Here is a 16,649-nt window from a genome sequence, read left to right as displayed (position 1 = left end):
CCCGCCCGTTTCCTGGTTGTGTTTGTATTTTTGTCGCTCGATAAGCCCCACTCGTGTCAGGATAAGAGCGACGGGGAGGGTAACGTCCCGACGCAGGATGCCGTCTCTGACTTTCTTTTTCTCCTTCCAAAGCCTATCTGAGGCGACAACATAACGGTACATTTATCTTTTCATGGGAGCAGCTGTCTCTGGGGGCAGGCCAGTCCTTCGGGACATTTACAGTGAGGGGAGACGAAACTGCGCCCGCACGCGGAAAAACGATGGCGACATTCGGGGAGGGATTTGTGGCGCTTTGCTGGGAAGCGGTTGTGTTCTTCTGGTGCAATGTCGTGAGGCTGCTGTTCTGGCTGCGGTACTACTGGGCCAAACCTAAATCGCTGCCACCAGTCACCAACGGCCTGCTTCTTCGGTCCGCCACGCGACTGGCCGTGGATATCAGGGAAGGCAAGGTTGGTAACAAACTATGCTCTTCGTACAGTGTGCACGTAGGATAATTTTGTTCGGACATTTGACGCAGTGTGGCGCAAAGAAAAGGATGCAAATGTTTCCCAGTCAAAGACATCTAAATAATGTGATTCAAAAAGTGGGACAGGGACAGAATTCTATCCTGTTATGAAGAGCGAAAAGGGAACAGACAGCGGTGTCTTGTTACGATACAAATTTTACATCAAAGCTATACAATCAAATCTGATGTCTGTTTCATTACGTGGCTACATAGGATGGGCATAAACATTATGGCGGTAAAATTTCTGCCATTTTACTTACTTCCTGGGGGCATTTTTTCGTGTATTTGGGATTAGAGCGCCATTTAGCTCAATGCAATTCACTCGTGGATGGTGAAATGAACACTGTGTTTAAAAAAATAGAGACGTGGACACTTTTAACTGGTAGTAACAAGAAGCCTTTGAAAGTACATGAAAGTCGTTAGTGTGGCTAACGAGTTTTTTAAAGCTGGTATTGGGTGCATTTAAAACTATTCCGTATCTGTATAATTACATCCAGTTCACTTCAGAGCCAGTGCATTCATAGTGCAGAACCAGTGTTGAACTTTTGTCTGTTTCTACCCGAAATCTGCACTTTGTTTCTAGTTCTGTGACAAATTCATAGGTTACGCCTTCTTTTGTTCCTGTCTTCATCACCGCAATTGAAGCCTGAAGGAACTGGAACACGCCTTTCCGGCACTGACTACAACAGTTCAGTCAGTGGGGCCAAATGAAGAGACCTTCCCTCGGTTAATCCACAAGATGTGTAATGAAATATTTTCGCATACGGTCGTGATATCTGCTGTTGCCGGAAACCGGGGCAGCCGCCTCGTCAAGCCGCTTGTAACAGTGGCTTTGCGGTTGTGCCCTCCTTTTGTAAAAAAAGGCAAACAAACGATTTGATTTGATTTGATTGTAGGCTGACAGCCTGCCGAGCATGCGCTTAGCGTACATCAACGCGGCCCATTTAAGTAGTTGGGTCGAGTAGTAACGCTAACTCTCCGATCATGTTTCTGTATCTTATAGTTGTACTGTAACGTAAAAGCAAAAACACTCGGGTGTCGAGATTTCAGCACCCGTAAATATCCCAAGGTCGGGAAATTAATCCTGAGCTTCCACTACGGCATGCCTCAAAGCACAGGTGTAGGGTCAGCGAGTAAAACTCAGAAAAGTTTTACACAAAAGCTGTGTATGTCTCGGTTTCCTCACATAGTGTGCGCGAACAAATATCCGTGGAGCGAACAATTCAGGGGAGGGAGAATGGTTATAGAAACCAGTTGTAACTTTTGTATAATGAGAGCTCTAAATGAAACAAATTATGAGGGAACTGTCCGCTAAGACGACTGTATCATTACGCCCGCTTCCATTCACTTGTAACGATTAGTTAGTCCAGAGTATAGATGTGAACATTGGACAGATTGTGTCTCCTTGTGTGACGCCCTTCCTTATAGGTGTTTTACTGCTCTCTATATGCAGTACTATGGTCTCCTTATAAAGGACCAATGTTATTCACAGCATGTTTACAAAATATATTCAGAACATTGTGTTGGGACCAAATGGGTGTAATAGGTAATGGAGAATACCTCAGTAGCTCCGGGTTTCTAGATTACGTTGCCTTGCCAAGTAACTCAGGGGTCGAATTGGAAAGCATGATTACCGCAGTGAACCAGCTTAGTCGAATCGCTGAAAATAAATATGCAGAAGACTAAACTAATGCCCTTTAAACTAGGGAGAGCCAAGCGTTTTGAGATAGGGGGCGCGGCAGTGCAAATGGTAAGTGAGTATATCTACTCAGGTCAAGTAGTGACCCCGGATCCCAGGCATGGTTCAGAGATAATTAGAAGGATAAGAATGAGGTGGAGTGCATTCGGCAGGCATTCTCAGATAATGGATGGCAGCCTACCATTGGCCCTGAAGAGGAAGGTGTATAACACCTGCATCTTACCGGTACTCACCTACAAAACAGAAACTTGGAAGCTGACTAAAAGGTTCAACTTCAATAGAGGAGGACTCGGCGAGCAATGGAACGGAAGATAATAGGCGTAACAGTAAGGAAAAGAAGAGAGCGGAGTTGGTTAGGGAACAAACGCGTTTTACGGACATAGTAGTAGAAATTAGGGAGAGGAAATGGGCATGGACAAGGCATGTAATGCGAAGGCAAGATAACCGTTGGTCATTAAGGGCAACAGAGAGGAGCCCTAGAGTAGGCAAGCGTAGCAGGAGGAAGCAGAATGTTAGGCAGGCAGATGAGACGTTGGCGGGGATAAATTTGTCGCAACTATGAAGAGGCCTTTGCCCTGCAGGAGGCGTAGACAGGCTGATGATTATGATGATGATTTTAGTTGTAAACACCAAAGAGCTCCGCTCTGCGATGAAGAAATTAGCTTCTGCGCAAAGATTATATTTACAGACAACGGCTTTAACTCGTATTTTATCGCAACTATCACGAAACAAATGATAAAAATTGAACTCCTGAAAGCATTTTAGGGTTTATCCAACACTAACTTATATTTCATATTTAATTAGTTGACCGTGAAGTGGCAAATATAGTATAATCCCTGTCTACTTGCAGTATTTGGGCTTCTGTTCCAGGGAAACTGGAATTCCTGGTTTCTCCACTACAATCAATCTCTAGTCGTTCCACGTTTCATTGAGCTAATTGCCTAGAATCATGCTCAATCGCAAATTGGAAATAAAAATGTTTTGTTCCATGCACTCCAAGGACTGCGGAGAGCTTCTCCGGTCATCTTTCTTCACAGAACCGAAAGCATCAGTTGTTTTTGTCGTGGTCTTCGTTTCGTGAAGGAGATTGATCAGACGCATATTTTTATTTTCGGGAATTCAATTTTGTAATTTTTTGTCTTTTCTTTACTTTTGCAGTTTTGTTTTTGTTTTTCTCTGTAACCAGCTATATCTATTTGCGCTATAATAAGAATTAGAGGTGTTAACTCCGCCATTCATCCATTTTTGGAAAATGCAGGGCATTAGTAGGTACCGTTGTTATAATACTCGACAAAAGCTGCTGCGAATCAAAATAAAAAAATACAATTATGCCGGAGCAGAAGCAAGATGAGGGAGAAGGAGAGCTTTGCGGTGGACGTTTGAATCAGGAGTGAGGGACCGCATTGCAGACGCATACAACGGTGACCCCTCTGATTGTAGGTATAATGTAAATAACTGTATATTTTATTGTGCAACCAACCAGTGCACCGGTATTTTTTTAAGTAAAAAACTGCGCTGTCTTCGTATATCCACCACACCCTTGTAGTCACCGTTAAAACACGCCCACAGTAAAAAGTAAGAACACCAAGTACTAACAGCCGAGGATGTAAAAACTCGATAAATAATTCGGGCAGATAAATTAATCAATTGCAGGCCGTAAAAATATCAAAAAAATGATTAATGAAATAATGAACAATTCCTTTTCAGCCATCAGTCATTTCCATCTTTTAAACGCTCCGCGGCTACATGAACATTGCAGCTGCTTTTGTGTGAAATCTCACGAAAAAGGAGTAGATTCTGAGTAAAAAAGGATATTTCACGTTTCTCTATCACTATTATTCGTGCTACATTATTTATAGCTGCTGTTCATTCGTCAATCAGCTGGGAGCGGCCCCTCCGCTGAATACTCTCACTTCGATGTATTTCATATAATCTGGTCGATTGGTGGCTGCGTAATCAACATTTACAGCTCTGTTGCTTTTATTATGAGCGTGAAACAGCGCGAGAAACTGAAGACAATGTTTCAAATTGCGCTTCCGATGCCATTACTCAATACCATATCCGTTTCAACCTATTACCATATCGCGGTGCTATGCCTGCTGTGTTTTACCTACTTAATGATTAAAGACGATAGTCATTCTTGGGCTACTTGAACAGAAAAATTTAGTCTGTTTGTCTGTCTGTCACTCGATTCAACCAGCCGGCCAAAGCAACACTGATGCTGCGCAATTGTCTTATATGCTCACCAAACGTCTAAGTGTGGTGCTAATATTCATACTTGTGAACAATGTTGAACAAGAACAAGACATCAGGAAAACATAACGCAGAAAATCAATACATTAGTGATGCTTGCAGTGTTTCTTTATTAAAATATGTGCGGATGCCTGATTTTAGTGATAGCAAATAAAATAATACATCAACTGCAAACACCCTCGCTTGCTGTTGGCCGCGCTACCTGGCGGAATTGAAAAAAATCAAATGGCAACAGCAACGAAAGGTTCGCATTCGACTTGGAACGCTCGCGGAGAAGGGCAATGTGGTTCTATAAAAAGTTCATTTCGCATGCCTCGATTCACGCGCGCCTCCACCGTACGGCAGCGCTGGCATCGATGCACCTGACTTGGAGCAATGGAGCAAGGTAAATTCAAATTCACTTGAGCAAGCCTCTAGCGTGTTGTCTTGGAAGGAACGAGACTGGAGAGGAACAGCACGAGAGGTGAGCTGGAGAGAAAAGGAATGCATTTACTTGCCATAGGCGCCAGTGGACTATAGTCTTGCGTCGACGTTTGCAACAGAAGGAGATACGCGGCCAATATTTACTTTGCGTCCCTTCCTGCAGCGCCGTTGTGCACTCCGAGTAAACGCATTTATAAAATCAATTGTATAAAAGAGCCCACAGACACCGAACTTTTCGTGGTGACTTATATTGTTTCATGGCAATCTATGCACCCATTGCCCCGCCGTATACACAGAGGCACGTAAACAACAACCGTTCTTTTACATTTTTCAGGTAAAAAGCGTCGACGTAGTTACTGCGTACATAGACCGAATAAAAGTGGTCCAACCCGTGCTCAACGCTGTCATAGAAGATGCCTTCGAAGATGCACTTCGCAAGGCCGAGGAAGCCGACCAGCTGGTGGCCTCAGGGAGCAGGACTGTGCAGCAGCTGGCACGAGAGAAGCCCCTTCTTGGTGTACCCTTCACGACAAAGAACAGTGTGGGCGTCAAGGGTAAGACATTCAAATTTCTCGCCCTAAGATGAAGAGTGCCTTAAGATGAAACACCCATTGCTCAGACTGCATTGCAAGATGGATTTTGCATAAAGAATGATGCCTGTGTTTAACACCACCGCATAAAATGTGTTGTGGGCTGAGCTTTGTACCAATTCTTATCACACTGTTCATGTCAGTACTTCAGAATCTAAACCTTACCTCAAACTTCAAATTTTCAGCGTTCTTTTCAGAGCTTCACTTCTTGTGAGCGAAATAGACGTGGCACTACGAGCTTTGAAACTAGGGTTTAAGATTGTCATTCAAATCAATTTATGCGTATGCGAGGGTTGCTAAAAAAATTCCGGTATGCTGCCATCCCAGTTCCTTACTGGCATGGTACGCACTAAAACGTAGGATCTATTACGTTAAGCTACTGAGGCACACGTTAAAATTGCCTTGCAGGACGCCAGTCTGTCTCGAATAAAAAAACTCAAGAATTGCTAAGTAGTTCCTAAGCCATCTCTCCACCTCCTCTAATGGACTCAAACTAACGCATTCTGCCTAAAATCGGATTTTTGTATCTCTCTGTGCAGGCATGCGGCACGACGCAGGATCAGCTTTCAACAAGGGTCGTCGTGCTACGCAAGACGCCATGGTGGTGGCGAACCTTCGAGGAGCCGGAGCAATCTTGGTGGCCATGACCAACGTGCCAGAGCTTCTCATGTGGGCCGATGCCGAAAACAGGCTCGACGGAGCCACGTGCAACCCGTATGACACACGTCGCAACCCAGGAGGGAGCAGCGGTGAATTCTTTAGATGCGTAGATGACCAAAAGCGAGTACTGACCATTGAGTGGATACATAAATTGCGGGCGCATAATACCTTCGGAGGGTACCACATACCAGTGTAGTCGCTTAAATGAGCTCTGCGTGAGCTGGGCTTGTTCGCTGGAATAATGTTGCAGTGATCAGTAATACTGGTGACCACATGAGGAAAAGTGTTCAGTACTGAAGGGGGGCAGCTCTTCCTCATCTTTGTGCAGCTATAAAGTGAGTGTTGCATGACCTCCAGGCGCAACCAAATGCTTTGCAAACCCCATCGCTCCCTCAGGCCAAAAATGTCGTGTGCTACCAGCCTACTCTAACGGGTAAAGTCAAGAGTTCGACGAAACTTCGTCTGGTCAGGGGTCATAATTACCAGTATAAAATCGTGGTCACTGACCAAGTCAAACGAAACAATTTGACGTCTCGGAGCTCGTACGGGTTCCTTCTTCACAATAAAGCGGGCAAGAGGCCGTCAAAAGAAAACAAATAGACGTTTCGGAGCCCATACGGGTTCCTTGTTCACAATGAAGCGGGCAAGAGCCGGCCCCCGAAACGTCAATTTTTTTGTTCTTTTTACTTGGTCCCGGACGGTATAGGGCAGCATCTCACAGAAACACGAATGTCTTGGACAGAGGGCGAGGAGACTTGAAAATACCTTTTCCTTCAACAAAAACGTTTGTTTCATCCCAATCAGTACTGCTCGAAATGCCATTGCCGTCTGACATAGCTTTAGAGAGGGAGTGCAGGTTTTGAGGGTCCGGAGGGTGTGTTTCAAAGAGATAGAAGGCACCGGCCAAGAAATAAAAACTGAAAAATTTAAAAGAAGTTTCGGCTGCTGCACGGGAGCCTTGTTCAAAATCTTTTACATTTTCAGAGTCTATTTCTTTTTCGGTTTATTTAATTAAAAAGGTTTATTTAAAAGGCTGAGCATGTTTATTTATTTAAAATTAAAAATTTTAAAAACATTTCGGTTCAGAATCGGGGGCCTTGTTCACAGTCTTCAAAAGTTTTCATTATTCTTTCATTGGTCGGTGCCTTCTTTGTTGTTCAAAAGCCTTGAACGGGAAAGATATGAACTAGAGGTAAACCAGAGAAAACATAAGCCAGATTTAGTTTACCGAGAATTCAACACCATGCGCTCAGCTTTTTACATTCATCTTGCCTTAACTGTTGCCGGCATTCCTTGCATTTCTGCTGAAAACAAAAACCAATAACACCTGTGTGTTCGAGAGTTCGGCGTACGTCAAGGGTCCCCAGGATGTCAAAATTATTCGGAGTACTGAACTATACGGCGCTCCTCATCGCCTGTGGAGCGGCGGTGCGTAAAACCCTACAATCAATCAATCATTTCTTGTATCCCTTGAGCTGTAACCCTCGGGCTAATTTAGGGAGAGTCTGTGGAACCTGGGGCAATGATGAATAAAAAAACATTTTCGGTAACCTAGAACCACGGTGATGTTGGTCTGTGCAGGTGGTGAATCAAGCCTGATTGCAGCCGCTGGATCGCTGATGGGAATCGGCACGGACATCGCAGGAAGCATCCGTGTGCCGGCAGCATTCTGTGGCATCTTTGGGCACAAGCCTACAGCTGGTACACAGAAAATAAGGCAGTTGTTATTTCTTAGGTTCCTGGTTTTGATACTTGGCTTTCAAATAACCAAATATGGTACCACCACGTGCACCCATTTTAAATTAGAGAAAGAAACCATTTCAGCGGTGTCAAATTAGTGCAACATCAACTTTGCAACTTCACGTTCATACCCTAGGCCAATTAGGTTATATTACTGTATTTTGATGTTCACGCGATCTAAGCGAGTTTGAGAAGTATACTAGCTTGCTATTCCGATAAACGCTCCCATAGAGACTTCCGATTGTGTAACCGGAGTGTTTAGAGCCCGGTTCAGCGTCTTATTTGCTATGCTTTTGATAAGTGCAGTCATTTTATTTCCAGCATATCTGCGCACAATTTGTCTTTCGCAAACATTTATTTGTTCAGAAAGTTAAGAGCTATTAAAATAAAATAAATCAGCACGTTTGTGTACCACAACCATTACCAAAAAACATATTCCACCAAGCTCCTTGAAGAGGGTGCTGTTTCAAAAGCCATGACCATTAGAGGCTTAAGATTTCGTTAGCACTAAGTCAGCTTTCCTTTGGTAAAACATTTTGGATGGAATCCCACACTGCTCAATTGTGACTACAGTGGGTCTGTAAATGCTACTTTCAATTGAATTTAGCAGAATAAAAAGATATTCCGCAAGTATTCAGCAAAAAAAAAAAATTCTACGCGGCAGACATGTCAAATCTGCGAAAACAACTTGAGGAGCCCTGACCCCTGTTCTTGTATACGAGTTCTATAAACAAATAACTTGTACACAATGTTTTTGTATAAAACCAAGTATAGAATCAATCCTCCACTCCTCGTCTTTCCCGCTGTCTTGCGGAGGCTTGCCCTGGCTTTTCTGCAATGCACTCGTAGGCCGTTCTACCTTGGAAAATTCATACGTGCTTCTCCACCGATTTTCGCAGACGGTGGAGATCGAAACACAGCAAGGCTTTCGTAAACCTAGCTCGGCGTACCTGCAATTCAACTGAATATTAACCCCCATGTTTTTTTAACTACCCAGACGGCGGGATGATACTTCCCACAACACCTGTCGATTGTTGACAACGTTTGCAAATTACTTAAAAAAATATTTCCCCTGGAGAAAAATAAGCACGGAGGAAGGACACATGCTGTGTGAATGAAAGATTTGAAATAGCAGTCGCTTTGCTTTTAGCTCCCTGCTCACGAAGACATAGCCGTCTTGTGGCCCCTGCCTCCTCACAACCCAGTTTAACATCCACCGTGTCACATTCACTTATTCTCCGCTAATGATACGACTCGAGATTTTAACATCGTACCTCGTTCCCTCGCAAGAAATCCTGTTGAAGGTTATTGTTGACGGCTTCATTTTTAAGAGAAGCTTGATAAGGTTCGGCGAAACGAAAATCCGGCGATCCTGTGTAAGCAGACAAGTCCTCCAGCGGAACACGTTAAGCATGCGTGTAAAAAGCACGTTGGAGAAAAGCTGTATGTAAGGGCAAAGAGTGCGGCAGGGTTTATCTCTCTGGACGTATGGCAGCCGCGGAGGGAGCTGCTGCGTGAAGCACAAGTTCGGCGAAAATGGCGGGCAAGGGAGGTTGGCAGTGCGGGAGGACCGCTAACGTCGCACTGAAAACACCGGCTGCACGTCACTTCGGTATGAGTAGGCTACGCGTCATACTTACTCCCGAGGTAGAGGCAGCTTACGATCGGTGCCTCCGCGACCATGAACGGGAATTAGCTCGTATGTTCTGTGCCGATGCTTCAGCGCTGGCCCAACGCACGATAAGTAGTAACACGCGGGTACACACTGGCCTCACGTTACCGCTCCACTGGTTTACCACCAGTGGGGAGTGCCTATGCGCATTTTTTTATATTTAGGCTATGAGGTTCTAGGTTCGGTTGCAGTGCTTCCAGTTGGTTCTGCAATATACTGGTGCTCTTTGCAGGAATCGTTTCTCAAGATGGCGTGGTTCCTGACGTGGGCGGTAGTATGCCTAAGTACAACTGCGTAGGGCCCATGTGTAGGTATGCCGAAGACCTGCCACTAATGCTTACGGTGATGGGTGGAGACAAAGTGCAGGATCTGCATCTGGAGAGGCAGGTAAGATTTTCTGTGGACATACACCCTCCACGGGTAAAAATTCATTAAGAGCAAATGACCTATACGACGCCTGGAAATGCTTCTCTGTACACTTGAAGCTGATTGGTCCCCGTGTATTGAAAGTTATTACGCGGACAGGCAACTCGAGGAAACGCACACTTTCGCGGGAACACGGTCCACTTGAAACTGTTTCTTTTTCTAAATGACGCCAAACACAAGCGAATGCACGCAAACAAAAACTAAAACCAAAACTGAGAAGGGTAAATATTCAAGGTTGAACGCGAACCACATACAAGGGTCATACATTCTTAATCGTTTTCAAACAAACCATTTGCGAGTGCGACGTCTTCACATCAAAGTGTACGTTTTTTTCTGTTTTCTTTCTGAGTAGTCGGTTTATGCGCACACCCATAACAATGCTATACCTCCTTGCCTGACACAAAGATTTCCTCATGATCGTTCCTCTTTGTGGGCAACTTCATTTTGAGCAAAGAGTGGACACTAGTTATTCGACGCACAATTCCTATACATGAATACATGCAAGCGCTAAATATGAAATCTAAATCCAACAGGCACTGAATGCGTAGAAGCTACGCCAGGGCTGCTCGACGTCGAAATATGCAGGACTTCGGTTTCCATGAGTTGCGCTGACGTTGTTGCGCACGGGAGCGTTTCCCTGCAGCAGTTAAATCAGATATTTAACCTTCTGATGCAGAATACACTCCAAAGTAAGTCTGGGTAAGGTTTCTGGTAATTAAACTGACCTCACAACTTCCCTCAAAAGCGCTTGTTATATCTGAAACATCGCCAGGTTAGTTTAGGAATCAAAAGAAACGGCACCGAGCAGATGGGACAGAAAAAAGGCGGCTATAGTTCAGCCTAATGGCAGCGTTAAATATACTGTCCACGTCAAATTACTGCAGTGTTATTTGCAATTGAATGTACGTTTGGCTGCCTCGAAACACGTTCTGTAATGTTAAAATTCGGCTGCTTGGGGCAGGGTCATTGCACGAAATAACGAACATGCGTTTACACGCGCATTTCTTTTTTTTTGCATATGTTTATAAGTTCTGCTCAAGCCAAAGAAAAGCTTAAAACGGAAATTTGTTTTCCTCCTGCATGCGTACTTACCAAGAAAAAAAAAGTTGCAAAGGTGGCGCTGGTGACGCGCCATTTCCGGCGGATGCAGTTTTTTCCGACTTTGAGGATTTGCGCACGGCAAGGTTTTATTGTTCTAACTAAAATTTGTATCGAGACAAAACCTAAACCACACTGACAAACAGGCAAAAACAATGTTTTTGTTCTGCCGGGAACAAAAAAAAAATCAGAAAAAAATGGTGATTCATGGCAGGCGCCGCATTTCTGCTATCTTTGACCCCCCTATATCCTATTTCCCTGTGACCACATTGTAAGTGATATGTAATGTCGACAAAATGTTGGTGACCATATCTGAAAAGTATCGCTTTTCTTGAAAAAATATGAATACACACAAAAAAAGGAAAAAAAATTATGTCCACAAAGGCATGGTTTTTGGGTGGCCGGGTGTTCATCACAGGCAGCTGTTCTAGCGCTTATTCAGTAAAACACCGCAAACAAAAAAAAACGCGGATTTCTCTTTAGATGGACGTAAAGGCTGAAATGTTTCATGTGTAGCAGCTGAAGCAGAGCACACTTTTTTGTCAAAGCGCGAAACCAGAAAAGACGGAAGAGTAGCCCATCTTACGGCACGGAGACGAGTCTGGAATGCGTGATTTAAGCCGCACATAACTTCAATACAAACAAAATATTGCAAGTACTTTTTCAGCAGTATTGTTGATTCTCTTGAGTAGTTTCTTTTCCCCTATTTTTAGGAAATCGGGGCCATTTTTTTTTTTTGAAATTCTATTTTACTATAACGTGACGCATGTGTAAAAGCACAGCTGGCAACCTTGTTTTGCGTATATTTATATTCTTTCTAGATAAGAATATTCTTCAATTGTGTTCACAAATATCTGGTCCAAATTTCCTATAAGTTACAGGATAATCACAAATATAGATGCGTAAATAGGGAGCGTCATATTTAGCGACATTCTGGCGTGTGGCGCAATTTCAAATTTTTTTTTTAATTTTTTTGTTCTCGGCCGAACGCATAATAGGTGTTGACATGTTTCTCAGCTTAGTATAGATTTTGTTTTAAAACAAATTTTACTGTGAACGGTCAAACCTTGCCGTAGGCAAACCCCAAATTTCTAAAAAAAACTGCAGCCGCCGGAAATAGCGCGTCACCCGCGCCACTTTTGCAATTTTTTCTCTTCAAGTACGCACGCTAGAGAAAACCGAATTGCAGTTTTAAGCTATTCTCTGGCTTGCGCATAACTAAAAAAATATGGGACAAAATAATGAAAGCGCGGCAACACGCATGTTGGTGCTCTTGTAGAGGCTTTTAACCACTGCGTCTACACACAACAGAGAGACAAGTGAGGCATATATGGTGCTGACTACCAGCAAAGGGTTTATTCTAGTAATAGGTGATCTTCCGAAATATCCCTATTAGAAGATCCTTCAGAGTTTAGAGTCAAGCATCTGCGGCTACTCAATGCCATTTAGATATCTCTTTTTTCTCTGCGTCAGGTGGCAGTACTATTTTATTGTGAAAGCTGGTTGTGCTGAGCAAGTCAACTGTCGATATTGTGCACTGAATCTGACGTGACAATTTTATTTAGCATAGCGTAAGAAAGAAGCTCAGCTTGGGTTTTGGCTTCAGTCCACGAAGCAAACCACAACGCAGTTTGATCATAATTAATTTGCAAAGCAGCGTGTTTCTAGCTACCGTTGAAAAAGCGACCGTTTCTGCAGCGATAATTCAGATTCAAAATCGCGGGAATGATAGTATATTGGCCGCCGTAGAGCCACGCTTTGTATGTCGAGTCCAACAGAAAAGTCCTATGTGTACGCAACAAAACGCCCAAATAGCGTATACAGTGCGCCGGTTTTCACTTCCGACGCCGGCGACGCAAAGCCATCGAATATTGAGAGCTTGACGTTCTGCTGATACGTATATACGAAGTACAAGGTGTTTATACGTGAAATGGGCCCACCAAACGGGCTTCAAGCGTACAAAAGATTACACACGTTCACCGCAAATATGAAGCTCGGTAAAGATTCTCAGGAAAACAAATATGTGCGAAGGGCTATTGCTGCCGCCCTTCACGCATCCCCGGAAAGGTTCTGAGAGGAATAAAAGAAAGATACCCAAGCACTTTGTATCGGCACACGTCTTTGAAGGATTAAAAAAGTCTTAGGGCTCCAAAACTACTGGCCACATTTGACACATTCATCATCGCCATCAGACTGATTATGTCCTATGCAGGACGAAGGCATCTCGCAAAGATCATCAGCCACGTCAATCTAGTGCTAGCTGATTTCTGGCTGTATATAAGACGCGAAAGGCAGATACATCAACCTGAGTGGCAGTCTGCTTACCCTACTAAATTTGCAGGTTCTCCTGCACAACCTTAAAGTATTCTTCATGGATGATGAAGGCAGCGTACTGTTCAGTCGAGTACAGTGGCAAGCCCGCCAAGCTGTGCGCCAGGTATGTTGCCTCTTTCCAACCTTGGGGTCTGTGCTTTGTGTCCCATCAAATCTAAAGTCCACAAATGCGGTGTAGAATTCTGCGTTTCTATTTAGTTATTCTTAAATAATTGCAGGATGGGCGCTGAATGCTCAAATAATCGAATAAATAACTGACCTAAACGAGATATGTTTCCCCAAGTAGCACCCAAACAAATTCAATGGAGTGCTCATTAACGCAATTAAACACATTCCTGTAACAAGCAGAAGGCACCATGCAAAAACGCCCGCACAAAGCGCTGTGTTACGACCACGCAATGTTTGTGCCTGTTGAATCATAATTCTTGTGTTTGACTTATTGCTGTTTGAGAATGCCTCCTTGTTTTTAAGCTAAATATATAAAAACCTAAATATAGCATGGTTTGTTTAGAAGTGGAATGAAGCAGCAGCGTCCACTTATTCTTTGCATAACATCAATTTTCATAATCCTTCCCACGGCAACGCGACTTGTTTATTTTATATATTTGTGACGTCCATGTGCAAGAATAGAACCAGAAAAACTAAACTATAAGGATTGGTTTTGTAAAGACATTTACTGCCAAATCTGAAACTGTATTAAACCACCCATTGTTTCTTACCCCAGACAGCTACCCAAGCTTCTAAGTCGCCGTTGAGTATTGAGAACCCAGTGCATATTGTGCGTACATTCTCTGTGTTAATATCGTTCATCTCTCTTTCTTTTGATTCTCCGTTTTATATTCTCTAATTTATCTCTTAACAACGTAGCACGTTTGTTAGTCAAATTCTTGGTCAAGAAACTTTTACTGTCTGAAGACATTGAGCTTAAAACCTTTTTGGAAAAATGTATGTTTATTTTGAAATTCTCCTGAAAAACCTATTTTCCCTATCCTCTTACCGCCCGCAGGTGGTAGACTTCATACGGAACAGCTACGGCATTGAGCCTAGTAGAATCGAAATACCAGAGGAGCACTACGGTCTGCCACAGTGGATGCGCGCCTGGAACGAATCAAAAGCGCGGCCCCTGCACGATCTTTTCCGGCCAGGCTCGGCAAGCATCAACCATGCCGCTGAATTGTTCCGCCTACTAACCGGCACGTGCCCCAACACAGCCGCTGCCATTCTGCTCTCCTGGATGTCGACGTTTCCGAGGTTCAGTTCCCCAGAAGCACTGGCTGCCTTCCGTGGCACACTGCATTACCTTCGGGAGCGCTTGGAAGCTTTGCTGGGTGATGACGGCGTAATAATCTTGCCGGCAGCTACAGGACCCGCTACCTACCACCACCAGGACCTGTTGTTCCCTGATGGCTTCAGCATGACGTGCGTCTTCAACATGCTCCAAATGCCGGTGACTGTGTGCCCCGTATTGCACACGGGTGGCCAGGGACTGCCCATCGCTGTCCAAGTGGCGGCAAAGAGGGGTAACGACGCAATCTGCCTTGCGGTTGCCCGGGAAATCGAGGGGAAGTTTGGAGGCTGGGTGGACCCTGCCAAAGCCAGGAACCCACGACGCCGCTAGCTGCGTTTGGTGTTCTTGGCAAAACTTTTGAGGTCTGGTTCTCAAAATGAAAGATCCAAAGCACCTAAGAAAGTCAAACAAATATTTTGGATAATAAGATTGTTCATACCACCGCTGTGCGCCCAGGCATTGCAGGCAGCTGCAGGTGTAGTTGGAAAAGTTGATGAAATCATGTGCACACACTGCAGCCAGAAGGAATTGGAGTGAAAGGGGGTTTTGTCTGGTTCAGCGATGGTTTTTATGTTTTCACACACACAATGAACACGACGTCGCTGCTCCAACTAACGCCACGTCCTGTTTCAAAAGAATCTATACAGGTTGTTCCGATCACATTGCAATCTTCAGCATTTTTGCTCACAAAACGTAAGAAAGAAAACGAAGCCGAAGTACAACTTTGTTCAGTGAGAAAGAAATAGGTTTAGTAACTGTCCTGGTACCACTCTTGCTTTGTTACAATAGACGTTTTCTTACCTAAAAAATGCAAGAAGAATTGACAAAACTTCAAGATCTGGGTCATAAGGACACATTATTGAAAGCAGTGACGCAATAAAGACCAACACAAAATACAGGTAGCAGCGTATTAACTGCATGTTAGAATTCATGTGATGCGATCAAACGTCACTACCCCTACAATCGCCAGTAATACTTTTTGGCGGTGGCGTTGGTGAGTGGCCGCCAATCGTTCAACCAAGATTTTGTGACGTCACACAGATGTAACTTGCCTTAGGTGACGCAATTACGTCAGGCAAGAAAACTTAATATGCGAGGTAGCTAAAAAAGACGAGCCATTCATAGCAATGCCCGCAGAATGTTTTTATAATTTTTGTAACCTGTGCGTAATTCCATTAAACAAATTCATTTATCACTAATTTTTATATGGTCGAGGCTCTTATGTTTATGAACTACGATTTATGTCCTGCGCGAAGAACCCAAACCAAATGTGAATTATAACCACGGTGCAATCCAAGACACGCGGAGATGTAAATTTACCACTCAATAGAAATTGTTTCAAGTCACTCTTTTGTTCATGCACTTTCCCAACTTTGCCTGGTGGTTTATTGGCTGAAACATGCAGCCATATATAGTTTGTAATGTGTGAAGCACATCCCATCCGATTAAACTGGTGACCCTCCATCGTGGCCGCTGAGCCCGAGGGCACGGTTTCGATCCTGGACACGGTGGCTCCTTTTCGGATAGAGGCGGAAAGCAAAAATGCCCTTGTATCGCCCTTGGAAAAGCCTTGTATACGCCAATGGCTGCTTGTCATCGCGATCTTTTTTTCTTTTTTTTACGTTTTTGCTTGTAATTTCTTCCCTATCAACTAAATTACCTCGGCTTCCCGTCTTGTCGGGTGCTTCTGTTCTGCCGTGCTTTCCACAAGCACTGCGTGCTTAGGAAGGCAATGAAACCCTTGTACCACTACGATGTGTAATAAACTATCTATATCTATCTAAACATGAAGATGTAAGGAAGGTACAGAGTCCAATATGGCCAAAATATTGCGGATCACTCCCATACGGCGCACCTCATACCCGATGTACACTCTAGTGCAACAGGGCAGTGGGCTTACTCCGCGGTGAACGCCATGCTTTGCGGCGGCGCACGAAACTTCGACAAAATTACCTCCTACG

At 44.0% G+C, this 16,649-nt stretch overlaps 1 protein-coding gene across 1 annotated transcript; it reads left to right on the top strand.

Annotated features, from left to right (window-relative positions):
- The first annotated feature begins 216 nt into the window (after nucleotides 1–216).
- LOC144151698 (fatty-acid amide hydrolase 2-A-like) lies at nucleotides 217–15,215 on the top strand. Its single transcript, XM_077682819.1, has 7 exons — nucleotides 217–449; nucleotides 5,215–5,434; nucleotides 6,010–6,219; nucleotides 7,712–7,831; nucleotides 9,775–9,929; nucleotides 13,408–13,503; nucleotides 14,407–15,215. The coding sequence occupies exons 1-7, from the start codon at nucleotides 261–263 to the stop codon at nucleotides 15,016–15,018; spliced, it is 1,602 nt and encodes a 533-aa protein (XP_077538945.1). The 5' UTR covers nucleotides 217–260; the 3' UTR covers nucleotides 15,019–15,215.
- The last annotated feature ends 1,434 nt before the right edge of the window (nucleotides 15,216–16,649 follow it).

Source organism: Haemaphysalis longicornis, unplaced genomic scaffold, assembly GCF_048455015.1.
Source record: "Haemaphysalis longicornis isolate Haplotype H1 unplaced genomic scaffold, Haemaphysalis longicornis Haplotype H1 scaffold_9, whole genome shotgun sequence".
Lineage (NCBI taxonomy): Eukaryota > Metazoa > Arthropoda > Arachnida > Ixodida > Ixodidae > Haemaphysalis > Haemaphysalis longicornis.
The sequence above is the reverse complement of the archived record's forward strand: the minus strand, read 5'-3'. Positions and strand labels throughout refer to the sequence as shown.

What these genes read in the sequence shown, in the direction of transcription:
- LOC144151698 (XM_077682819.1), top strand. Translation starts at nt 261, where the DNA reads ATGGCGACATTCGGGGAGGGATTTGTGGCGCTTTGCTGGGAAGCGGTT. An exon ending in GAACAGTGTGGGCGTCAAGG is followed by an intron (nt 5,435 to 6,009) that starts GTAAGACATTCA and finishes CTCTCTGTGCAG; the next exon opens with GCATGCGGCACGACGCAGGA. An exon ending in ATCTGCATCTGGAGAGGCAG is followed by an intron (nt 9,930 to 13,407) that starts GTAAGATTTTCT and finishes CTAAATTTGCAG; the next exon opens with GTTCTCCTGCACAACCTTAA.